The sequence below is a fragment of the Syngnathus leptorhynchus genome, chromosome 6 (genome assembly GCF_054491065.1).
Source record: "Syngnathus leptorhynchus isolate UIUO chromosome 6, UIUO_Slep, whole genome shotgun sequence".
Lineage (NCBI taxonomy): Eukaryota > Metazoa > Chordata > Actinopteri > Syngnathiformes > Syngnathidae > Syngnathus > Syngnathus leptorhynchus.
The window spans coordinates 5,603,167-5,615,283 of NC_141200.1; the positions used below are offsets into that span (position 1 = coordinate 5,603,167).

Sequence of the window (12,117 nt, forward strand, 5' to 3'; positions counted from 1 at the left end):
ACTTTTAAATGAGCTGTTTAAAAAATGCGAGCCTGATCAGCTTCAATACACAGCACTGTGTATATAAAAGTGGAACTAAATATACTGTAAACTACCAATCCACTCATTGCGCTACGATTACCCCCAACATTCACAATAAACATACATTTATGACAGCATCAGTCAAATAAATTATTCACTCCTACCTTTAGCTTCAATGATAATACATAAAGTATTGTCAAAGCTTTGACAAATATTTTCCTTCTCAATGATTAATTTAATCATTGATTTTTCACACCATGTTATGCAAGCAGTGTGTCAACAAATCACACGTTATTTTAACCAACAAAAATTATTTATTCATTGTTGAGAAATCAGCTTAAGTGCTCACCATTACCACAGGAAGATCTTTATTTTGATCAGGGTTAGAAAGAGACTGTATCCAAATAACACTGACAAACAATTGTAAACATTGTGTACAATTATATAAAAACCTCAGGCAGAAGTAGCTTTACATGCATTTGTTGTCAAAAATGTAATTAGGTTTACTTTTTTTTTTTTTTTTTTATAATAATTGCCACACAAGACAACCATATATTTCGGTGAGGATGTGATATCTTTATTTTATATTTACTATAAAAATTAAGATGCAAAACATTTCTAAGCCCTCTCTGTCTCTCGGCAATAATGGTGATCACCACAACGCTTTTCACGATATAAGGCAACATTGTAATACAATCAGAACAGAATACTGGGGAACCAGTAGTATAAACTGTCATCGGGCGAGGACCACAAATAAAAGTCACCATTAAAAAAAAAAAACATTGAGTGCATTCTGACAATAGAATACCAATAATCTCATTGAAGACGACAGCACAATGAGTGACTTGTACACTAGTTTGGTCCACGAATACGCCTGTTGGGAATCAACACAGCCATTATACAGACAGACAGACAGTCGGAGCCCTCTATCTGAACACTTGAAGGTGATTCATGGCTTGGAAGTTGACCCAACTCAATTCTGATTTTTGGGACACTTTGAATGCACAAGGCAACTGTGGGTTCGTTCACATTCCATTTGCTCCAGCAAAATGTCAGCGCTGGCTTTCTTCAAATGACCTGTGGAGGATTAAATTGCTCTTTACATTTAGAAACTCTCCCATGATTGTGAACTCTAGTAAGGATTGACAGATTTGACATTTTTTTTTACATTAGATAACAGAGAATCCGAACTCAGTATCTCACCTGAGCTCTTCTTTTAGTCTTTCGAATTTATCATCGAGACTGTCGTTCTTGACCTTCATGGGCGCTTCCGGTACAAACCAGGCTGCGATAAATTTGCATATGACCACAATGTGCTGCGAACAGAGGATGACAAATACAATATACGATATGTTGTTGTTGTTGTAATTAGGTTAGCGATAAATATATTTGCTGGAAGCTTACCTCAAACAGAATAACAAATGCGAAGCGCACGGCTAAAATAAGCCAGAACTGCGGTGTAAGGTTATAGTCCTCATTGTTTCTGTAGTCTTTATAGCTGCGACAAATAAAATGGATTGAATCCGATTCTGAAAAAGTCTTCCTTGTAGGAGTAACAACTATTAACCAACCTGCAAGAAGTGACATTCGCTCCATTGGGAGTCACCATCTGATCAGGTGAAAACTCCTTGCGGATGTCTGGGTTATACGTGGAGACAGTGGATAGAGTATTGTTTATGTAGCCGACCATGCAACTTAGGGAGAAAGAAAAGAAAGAAAAATATATTGAGCGGGGCATAGCAGAATGTGGAGATTTGTTTTGAGATGCTCACTCGATATCGGTTGCAGTGCCGTTGGCGCAAGGTCCGTAGATGTAACGGTACACCAGTCGAGGGATGAAATCCGAGGACACGCCGATGACCAGCCCGTTTGCGATGACGGCTAAGACCCCGATCGCCTCCAACAAATCGATCCACACACCTGAGCAAAAGCAAATATTTCAACAAATTCATCATAACCTATCCAAACGACATTTAAAGCTCGACTCCAGAGGTCGCGCATTTGCAGTTTTTCTATTGGCCCCTACTCGGAGGTTCATTGCGCAGAATTGCCCTCAAACTTTTGACATCAAGTACCACCTAAAAATAAAGCACAAAAACTGGAAGTGGAACCTGTTGCAGAAACAAAAATCCAAAACCTACATTTGTTTCACTTCTGATCATAAAAGGATGGGAAAAGGCAGAGTCGTGTTGTTTTGTAAAAGGTAAAAGGGGAAAGTCTATTCTTACACAATCTCCAACGAATGTTCTAAAATTACAGCTAATGTTAAAAGATGAGCTCCATCCTACTGACCAATATCATTGGTCTTCTTGGGAATCAATCTGCGCTCCAGGGTGACCATCTTAATGGCATCCAGGCGAATCTCAATGATGTTATTGATGAGGGCCAGAAGTGGAGCGAGAGGAAACGCTGCCACAAATATGGTGGTGAAGCTGAACTGGATCACTGCATGGAGGGGAAAACAAATATACATTAAGCAAAGCAATTTAACTATTTTTTTTAATTATTTATTTGAGATGAGACTTACTCATTTCTAGAAACTCCTTGAAGAGACTGAAGGAGTCCACATCATTGAGTCGGTAGTTGTTGAGCCAGTCTCGCATCTTGCAGTTATCGCACAGCTCGGCTCCGAGTTTCACCTGAGCTTCGTCTTTTAGGTAGCAGTTGGCGCATTTCCTCTGAAGCTTATGAGTTCTCCGCTTCAGCCACTTGCCAAACCATCTGAGGAAACCAGCAGGAGGAAAGGCAGAATATTTTGGACACATTGTAGGGAGAAGGCGTTTTATATAATACATGCGATTGCTTTATACGTACGGGCCGGTGAACTCAAAGACATTGCTAATGGTTTGCTTGAGGACCATTATGATGGCCATTTGGATGAAGAGATCTGTGAGACACCCGCTGGGATGACACTAGATGAATGGATTGAAAACGGTTAGGTGAAAGGGGAAAAATAGCACATTTGAACTGTAATATGCTTACTCACCTCTTCTAAGCGCCATTTACTCGCGATACGGACATAATGACCGGGATGACCATTTATCCTGGTTAGACATCATCAATCATTAGAATCGTATATTTTACAAATACAATCAATTGTGTTCATTGTGGAGTTTCTTACCTGCCGAGAAAAAAGGCAACGTAGAAGAGCGAGGAGAAATAGGTGAAGAACTGGAAGGTGAACATCTTGACGGTGAAACTCCTCTCCGTTGTAGCAAACGATCTGGTTTTCTCTGCAAGAGACATCATTCTTATCACCAATAAGGTTAATTTAGAATCTCAATTGGGAGGGTACAGTGCCCCCACAGACCCCCCCCTAGCTACGCCAGTGACTGTTATCTATAATCCGTTTCCACGTTAGGGCATCTTTTGAAATAAACCTGCAATTCGTCAAGCAGCCTCTCATTGTCATCGTTGAGCTTTGTTTTGGGAGGTCACCTGCTCTTTCATGTGACTTTATGTGGTGGCCCAGTTCTAAAGTTCACTCAAAGTTAGTCACCTAATTGTTTGTTTGTGACCGCACCTTGATGCCATCGTAACAATTTGCTTTCTCCAAGAACCCAGACGCTAACGTCACATGGAGAAAAAAAATGTTGCCTTTGCAAGGTATTCGTTTAATTCAAAAAGTGAAGAGTGAACGTTTGAATCTGTGCCACATGGCTCTTGGACTATTGGATCCACGTTCTGGTGCCAGGCTGCTATGCTGCAAATTATTAGCGTGCAGCTTCTTGTTTGACTGATAGCCTCGCTACGTGGGTAGATACCAGACAACTCCAAAAGTGTTTTTCTGACTTGAGCAGTTTCCAAATTTTAGATCAGAAGGATCACTTTTCCTTCTATTTCACCTATTGTTTGCAAATTGCTTATTGTATGCGACCATTGCATTGTTTTGCATTTTGCGTGTGTGATTGTGTCTTTTGGATGCTCTTGTTTTGCTCATTGGAGGAATGTGTGTCATCCGAATTTGGCTGGCCTTCAGCTCTTCAAACCAGTTTGAACTGTCAATCAAATAGAAGCAACTTTTCAAATCTGGAAAATAATTAGGTGTAGAAAAATAATAATACATACTTTGGTGTTTTATTGACATTTGTCACAGCAACACCATTCATTTGGGCTTTAGACTATATAAACAAATAGAATTACATTTTGAAAAATATCTTTACCTAATTCACAGAGTTTCATGGCCACGCTCCTGTTGACCTGCAAGCACAAAGACGTGATCAACCTTACAAAAGACGCTACTCAAAGAAGACAAGGACGTAATTAGGCCTTTTTGTACCCGAGTCATGACGGTGATAATCACGTAATGAAGAACAGCTCCAAGCATCATGGCTATGCTGTTGGAGTGCGTACTCATGAACTCCCATGAGCCCTCGGCCAATTGCACCGCTGCGATCACCCTGAACACCACCAGCGCGTGCGTCAGGCCGATGATAACCAATATCTGTGGAAACACATTATTTAGTACCGTTCATTGGGACATTTGGATTTTTCTTTGATTTTACAGCTGAAGAAAAAGTAGTTACCATAATAATGACACAAATTAAAACCAGCGTGCTGCGCAGATAGGAGTGCTTGAATTTCTTGGGAGCACAGTTAACGTTGTTGACAATGTGCAAGATGAGTTCCTCCTACAAAAAAAAAAAAAAAAGACACATGCAAAGAGAAAGAAACATCATGGAGACTAAGCCTAGAGCTAAAAATGCCGTTTATTTGAAAAGATGATCGATCGTACCTCCTCCTCACACCAATCGGACACCTTCCATTCGCACACATAGGAAGTTCGATGTCGTTTCCAAAACTCTAAAAATAGCGTGGCTGTAAAAAGAAAATGTGCAAAATGAATGAACAAACCCTGAATGAACCTAGTAGCATACTTCTGCCCATTAAAATAATCGTATTATAATTTGTTAAAATTAGATTCCAGTGGGTTACAACCATGTTTGGGAAAATATTTGTCATCACTTCAAACAGCATAGTCCAAAGTCCAAAGAAGATAAGTTATGTTCATCCGCACCTCCACTTTTATACCCCTACTTGATTCTTTATCTTTCTATCTCACTTATCTGTTTTATGTACAGTCATGTCGGGCCTTTGTCACTTTGGAAGACTGTACTTCCTCCCAATGGTGTACTCTTCACAAGGCTGTTCAAATAATATTAAACCAACGTCAATGGCTGAATCAATATTGTTACTGCTTAAATACACATGCTGCATCTGAAAAAATAGGTAACAAAAACACTCAAAAACAGGATTCTCTACTGGATTCGATACTCTTCTAATATTTGTTCCATGAAATTGTATTCATTTCATTCCAGGAATCAGTTTCTTCATTTGGCAGAATTTCTTTCATTATTCTTCTGTCCATTCAGACTTCAACCTTGATGTGTTGCCATGACGATCTAAACTGACCAGTCTTCACAATCAGCCAGCTTGTGTGAGCTATATTAGCTATGAGACTGTTTTATTTTTTTTTCCCCCCAATTAGATCTCAAATTTGTCTCACGGTTGCTCCCTTGGTGGCCCAGAACAATGATAGCATCTTCTCATCCTCTGATTGCCCTTGTGTATTGTCTATCTAGACGTGTTGCTGCACCATTGCGTTCAAATATCTTCCTTATAGCATTGGAACATTGGCTAGTTCACTTACCCCAAATCGCCATGACCATGGCAAATAACACCGTGCCTTCGTTGTCAAACAGGAGACTCACCTGTGAACATGTCAAACCAACAGTAAGACTAAAGGAAAAAAAACAACAACAACAACAACACATTGGGAAACTGATGCAGCAACCAACCTTGGCATAAGTGCACGTGTCAGACAATAGCCACACTTTGCATCTCCTGTCACAAAGAGGGCACATGACTACATCGATGTCGCAGACTTCCTTTCTGCAAGACAACAAACATTTAGGTTGGTCGCTGTGGCTCGTTAAAACTGCTGCCATATAAATCTCACATGAGGGGCGACGTGTTGAAAAAGGCGACACCGTAGAGGAAGACGACCACCCCGATGAGAGCAGGAACGATAAGCATGTACGTGTACCAGCCAAGCCATAAGTAGTACAAGGCCACCTTCTCTCCAAAATAGTTCCTGTCAACACAAGAAGGCAAATGAACTTCCTCGCATTAAATCTTGGCCTGTTTAAATGAACACCAAGCTTACATGCACACATTGATTTTCATGTAAAAATGGCAGCAAGTGGGAAGATTCAAATGAAGTGAAATTGTAGTATATCTCAAGAGATGGCATTTTGTGAACTTTTATATGCTAGGCTATTTTTAACCAAGTGAACCCACAGAACACAACTCCAACCCTCCCAGGCATTTAGTAATTTGTTTTTAAATACTGACTTCAAACAAGGTGTGTGTCATATGAGTCACGTGTAAAGAATGACAATCTCACCATATAATATAAACAATATGGCCGCAAAGGCTTGATGTGTAGACAAGAAAACAGAAACGTTTGAAGAGGTGTTGCAATGCCAACCTGACAGAAGAGATGGGTTGCCCTTGGAAACAAGCGGTCCATCGAGCCCAGCTCGCTGTCAGCTCTCGCTGTTTCTTTTTCTGCGGAGGTAAAGCGAATCAGCGTCATAAAGGGAACAAGAGCACACAGTGACGATGGATGGCATCATCTCAAAACACTGCATAAGGCTGTTTGTAATGTGGCAAGACCGCTAAGGACATCTTGGATGACAAAGACGGAGGATCCCCCCCCCCAAAAATCATCATAATAATTACAAAAAGGATCACTGAAGACACTAAGATAATTGGTTATTGCTTAAATTCATGAAAATGAGCCTTACAGGATTTAAATGCACAAATCAGCACTGCAACTATCACATGACATTTTTGCTTCCGCTTTCCCACCAACGAATCTCGTGAAAGGGAAAAACCTGCTGACACGAAGAGGCGCGGGCTTGAAGAAATCAAACCCTCTCCCTTGAATGCTTGGATGAGTCACCAGCATGAGACGTCACTTAATGACTCACATGCAGTCGGTTTACTTCACTAGCACCGGTTTTATTGTTTGCAAAGACCTTTGCCGACTTGTGTTACACATTTCTCGAGAAGAATGCAAAACACTTTGGTGACCTGTGATGTGCTGATATTTAACAGTTGCTAACAGTGTTACGAGCTCTCCTGTTCTGTTGTGTTTAATTGGACCATTTATGTGATCGGTTGTTCTTTTCACTTTCCTTGTTTCTTTTCAGTCAACAGCAAGTGGCAAAATGCCCCCCCCCCCCTGAGATGGATAAAAACGGGTGAATTTCTGCATAACTCATATTCCAGAAATGCAATATTAATCAGAATGCCGTGTTTAGACTAGCGGGGGACACATGCAAGATATTATTTGAAAGGAACATGTCCAACCAGTTAAATCAATGACAGCATAATGAACTCGTTACCTCATGCAGGCAAAACTTTGCCTCGAAAACCTTGGTCTTCATCAGAACTCGCAGACCCTCTGGCAGGATCAATAGAGCAGTCAAATGAGCTTTCTCCATTTTCAAAGAGGATTGGCGGTGTGTTAAAAGCATCTTACCTCCTGAACTGATAGGTGTGTGGTTCAAGATAAAGTGGACAACCCTTATCCTGAAAGAAAAATGGCCATAGTTTACAAAAACATTGAATTGGAATGCACAATATTGTGTTGTAATTTTCAATTGTGTGACCAAGAAAAGCGCCTTGCTTTTCTCAATTTATTCCTTCAATTATTTCCGTTTTACCTGGTGCTGAGAGGCAGATTGTTCTGGTCTGAGCTCCAGTTACAGGTGTCAGATACTCTGAGCAGATATCTGTACTTCTCAAAAATCTCAATAGGAGCTTGTACGCCAAAGAAGACCAAGTCATTGTGAGGAATTTTCTGTTAAATGAAAAAATGAATGATGTCACTTAAGTGTTGCACGCCGAAAGAATTGTTTCCTATCTTCCCCACTCACTGTGACTTTAAATTTCTTCTTTTTCAGCTGCTCAATGAATTCATTTTGCTTCTTGATGGACTCTCGATCCAGGTACTCTCTTGATTTGGCAACCAGGACGTAGTCGTATGAGAGTGGGTTGTACTGTAGCTCAAAAACAGTGGAACAATAATTTGACCATTGCCATGCATCAGAGACACATAATATGACAACAATCAGCAGTTCTTTCTGCTGATGTGCTGTCATTAGTGAATATTTTTAGAATCGATTGTTCTATCGATTATGCAACTGATAAATGGAATCATTTGGATACAATTAATTTTGTTAGTCTATTCAAAAACATTTGTTCCACAATTTATGTATATTTACCAATTATTTATTTGGCATTAGTGATTAAAAAATAAATAAACAGTTAAGCAGTAGCACTCAAGATGTTTGCAGATGTCTTATTTGGATTAAAAATGGCTCTATAACATTACTCCATGATCAAAATATGAGGTAAGTAATTTGATTTTAATGTAATAATTTAATTCAATTTTTAGTAGATTAATCAGTTAATTTTGAAAGTGAGCTCCAGTACAAAAACTGTATCCAAAAAGGTCAAATGGATTTTGATTGAGACTGTTAATCAATAATTTAGCAATTAGAGTTGGAAGTGGTGCATAACTGCTGATTGTTTATGATCACATAGCCAAATACTGTAATCAAAGCATTCTCATTTTTGGAAACAGAAACAGAACGTTTTTGAAGTGAATCCAACCGTCGCTGTAAAATGGTGAAATTAAATTCTCGATGCCTCTTATTAAGCAAATTGAAACAGATTAGCAAAATATATTTTAATTGTACCTAGCACTGCTTTGTTAATAACCCATATTATAACTTACCAAACGAGGAAGTGACATCTGCTCATTGCCATTCTCTTTTACAACTCCCATTAACTCCAGTAGCTCTATGCTGGACTATGGAACACACAACAACAAGAAGCAATGCATTATTTCTTTGCAACATGGCAATAAGGGACTGAAATATCTCAGTTAAAGGAATAACAATCTGGTTGCTGATAAAAATCAGGTAGAAAGATCATTATCGACGTCGAAAAGAATTCAGTTCAACGCTCATGTGGGAGTGTGTGCGTGTGTTTGTGGGGGAAAGAGAAGGCCTGCTGTTTATCACCCCTCCGCGGTTATTCTGACTCACCGTTGTCAGCGGACGAGGTTAATCTAATGTGACCGGGGAGCATGTGGTGGCATGCTGTTTTATTCGCATTTGGCACAAAACTGCGTGTGGCAGGCTGTGATTGTGCATCAACACGATGACAACATGATGACACGACACCGACGCAAACCCCACAGCGATCACATCCAACATATTGAACGTGACCATTTGAATTGGTAGATAGTAGGGTTGAGCAATTTATCAAATTCATAAACTGGCCTTCATATTAAGTAATGGTGCATTTGCTTGCATAAGACTAATCTAAAACCATCCCCCCCCCCAAACTATCTATAAATAATTTTGTAATACAGATTAATTAATTGGTTGTGTTTGTTAAAGATACATAATGTTTTGCGATTAGAAAAAAAAACCAATTGAGCAATATCACACGAGTGGGACTTATTATTTTTGATCATTGATTAGATGTCAATTAATCGATTAACGTGACACCTTTAGTGTGTACTCCAACTACATTGTTTCAGTTGTTAGTTTTTTTTTTCTTTTTAAAGTCAGATTGTACTATATGTGTTCTCGGTCAAACTAATGGTGAAAAAATCTTGGGTTTCACATTTTGTATTTCAAAATCCTGAAATTTCAATAGTGGTGTGTAGACATTTTATATCCAGAGAATGTACATGGGAGTTAGAGGCACAATGTTGTCCTTTTTTTTTTTTCTTTTTCAAAACCGCTATTTTATTACATTTCGTTGTTGCAGTGTGCAAAGCAACAAACACATTCACCGTTTTGCTCTTCAGGGAAATCTTCAAATCATTGACACTGTACATGCATCATAAAAGCTGTTAGGTGTCAGTATTGACAAACAAAACTGTGACCTGAAAATCCCGGGTTAAGAATGCTCCGTTTTGATCGACCCCATCATAGAAGTATTCATTTAATGTTTATACTTATAGTTGCAGTGGTGGAGAAATGCAAAGTAGAACTATGCCGAGAAGAAGAAATCTATATGGTTAAATGTCCTAAACAAAAATGTTGACAAAAGCCTTTTGGTATGAAACAACGCAGTTTTACACCCACAACAATCTATTCACGGTGTCAATCAAAAGTGAATCTTTCAAAGGGAAGACTATTGAGTGATTTTCTCCGAGTTGGAGCTACATCTGATGATGATGTGACACCATTCCAGTTGGTACTTTGACCACTTGTGAGATGGTGTCATGTTAACAACATGCCGAATGTTTGACTGGGTGACATACATTTAGTAACGTGACGTCATTTTAAAAACTATACAATGATTTCTTACCTGCCTCCTGTGTCTTGACATGATCGGCAGCGCTCAAACGGATAAAAATAAAATAAAAAAAATACAAGGAAAATAGAAGTGACTCTCCTCGGTGGTGATTCCACGTCCTTCCGTAGCCTGCTCTGAATTCCTGCGACCAGCCAGGTAACTTCCGTAGTCCTCCTACGCAACAAACGTGTCGTTGTTGTTTCAAAGAATGTAGGAGCGACTCCACCTGTTGCTTACGCCGTCACGACCAGCTTCTTCCTTTCCTTCGCTTCGCTGAGAACAGCGGGCGATGTAAACACATGAGCCACAGACGAGGTGCGTGGAGTGTTAGCTTCATGCAGAGCAAGCTTGCTCTCTGGTGTGGAGGTAGGTCCTCCTCAGGTGCGATGGAATACATTTGTTGCCGCCTCCTCAAGTGATGCATAGTAGCTTGTGCTGACCGCTAGGTGGCAGCAAATACAATTATTTAAATCAGGGATGGGCACGCTTGAGTGCGAAAGGGTTATTTGGACATTTTGAACGAATGAATTACTCGTGCATGTCTGTTTATCTTATACATTTATACTTTGTGTAGTGAGAGAAACACACACAAGGGCAGCGGTCCATCAATCTTACGGGAAGGTTGCTACAACTTTCATTTCTGTTCAAAATTAGCCATATAAAATGATAATAACCTGGACAATTATGTAATATACTGCATGGGATGACAGTGAATCTTTGAAACCTGCACTGAAAAATGGATTTTCAAAATTGAAATAGTCAGAGCATATAAATCATATATGTTTAGGAAGTGTGTCTCTTTATGGACCCCCTTTAGCACTGATAACCAATTGTGCATTTAAATTGCCCATCGCTGACCTAAACTTGATTTTTTTTTATTTTCAACGTCAATAAATCTGTTCTTGTTTACACAAAACACATGCAGTTTGTTTTGCATTTTGTTTCCTATGTATCAAACTGTGACTTTTGTCCAACCGTTTGCTTTCCTTGCGGTAATGCATTCTTGTATATGGCTTGACCATTATAACTGTCGTCCGCCCTCGCTGAGTTTAGCTAAATGTATCTTCCAATTAAAACAAATGTGACACCCCTGCGCTGATGCCTTCAAGTTTTTTGGATTACCCTGGAAACTTTCAGCTTCAGCAGCTTTTCTTTTGAGGTCACTCCATGACCTTGATAAGCTTCTTCTTGAGCCGCTCCTTTCTTGTCTGGCAGTATGGTTTGGGTCATTGTGCCCTTTGCTATAAAGCAGCCCTAAAACATGTTTCCTCATCCAAAACTAACTGTGGGAATGGTGTACCAAACACGACAAGACGAGTTGATGCCAAAAATCTAACCACAGCACTTTCTCCAGAGCTGTGTCATTTAAATGTTCACTGGTGAACATAAGGCGGGCCTCCACATGTGCCTGCAAGATTGCAAGGGGATCAAATTTAGGAGTATTTGGACACATGAAATAATTTTCCACAGCATCATCTCAGTACTGGTCACAGAGGGGATGTCATACTTTTTATCAGTAGTCTTCATTTAACTCAGTGAAACATTTGGACAAAGATAATTTACCGTAGCACGGATAAGTATGTCCATCTTAAAATTTCCACTTTGAACTTCTATTTACTGTAAGTGATATACTGAATTACATACTGCATATTCTCATATTACAGTTCATCGGATCCAAATCAAAGGTGGTCCTGCTTGTCTTGTCAT

General features: G+C 39.5%; 1 protein-coding gene across 4 annotated transcripts; it reads right to left on the reverse strand.

The window, feature by feature from the left end:
* Positions 1–312: 312 nt before the first annotated feature.
* On the reverse strand, positions 313–10,806 carry LOC147055541 (anoctamin-9). Of its 4 annotated transcripts, none has more exons than XM_085915090.1 (24): positions 10,427–10,806; positions 8,831–8,905; positions 7,968–8,090; positions 7,755–7,891; positions 7,571–7,620; positions 7,434–7,492; positions 6,512–6,591; positions 5,981–6,115; positions 5,820–5,913; positions 5,672–5,732; positions 4,757–4,839; positions 4,548–4,652; positions 4,301–4,465; positions 4,185–4,221; positions 3,143–3,254; positions 3,008–3,065; positions 2,836–2,933; positions 2,549–2,742; positions 2,314–2,466; positions 1,794–1,941; positions 1,593–1,715; positions 1,426–1,519; positions 1,225–1,337; positions 313–1,098 (listed from the first exon to the last, which is right to left on the reverse strand). In XM_085915090.1, the coding sequence occupies exons 2-24, from the start codon at positions 8,879–8,881 to the stop codon at positions 1,074–1,076; spliced, it is 2,298 nt and encodes a 765-aa protein (XP_085771216.1). In that variant the 5' UTR covers positions 8,882–8,905; positions 10,427–10,806; the 3' UTR covers positions 313–1,073. The 4 variants fall into 4 exon arrangements, with proteins under 4 accessions (XP_085771216.1, XP_085771215.1, XP_085771214.1 ...); XM_085915089.1 differs by having other exon boundaries at positions 7,968–8,096; XM_085915088.1 differs by having other exon boundaries at positions 10,423–10,806.
* Positions 10,807–12,117: the final 1,311 nt, after the last annotated feature.

What these genes read in the sequence shown, in the direction of transcription:
- LOC147055541 (XM_085915086.1), bottom strand. Translation starts at nt 10,443, where the DNA reads ATGTCAAGACACAGGAGGCAG. An exon ending in GTAAATGGCGCTTAGAAGAG is followed by an intron (nt 2,934 to 3,007) that starts GTGAGTAAGCAT and finishes CCATTCATCTAG; the next exon opens with TGTCATCCCAGCGGGTGTCT. An exon ending in CAAGGAGTTTCTAGAAATGA is followed by an intron (nt 2,467 to 2,548) that starts GTAAGTCTCATC and finishes CCCTCCATGCAG; the next exon opens with TGATCCAGTTCAGCTTCACC.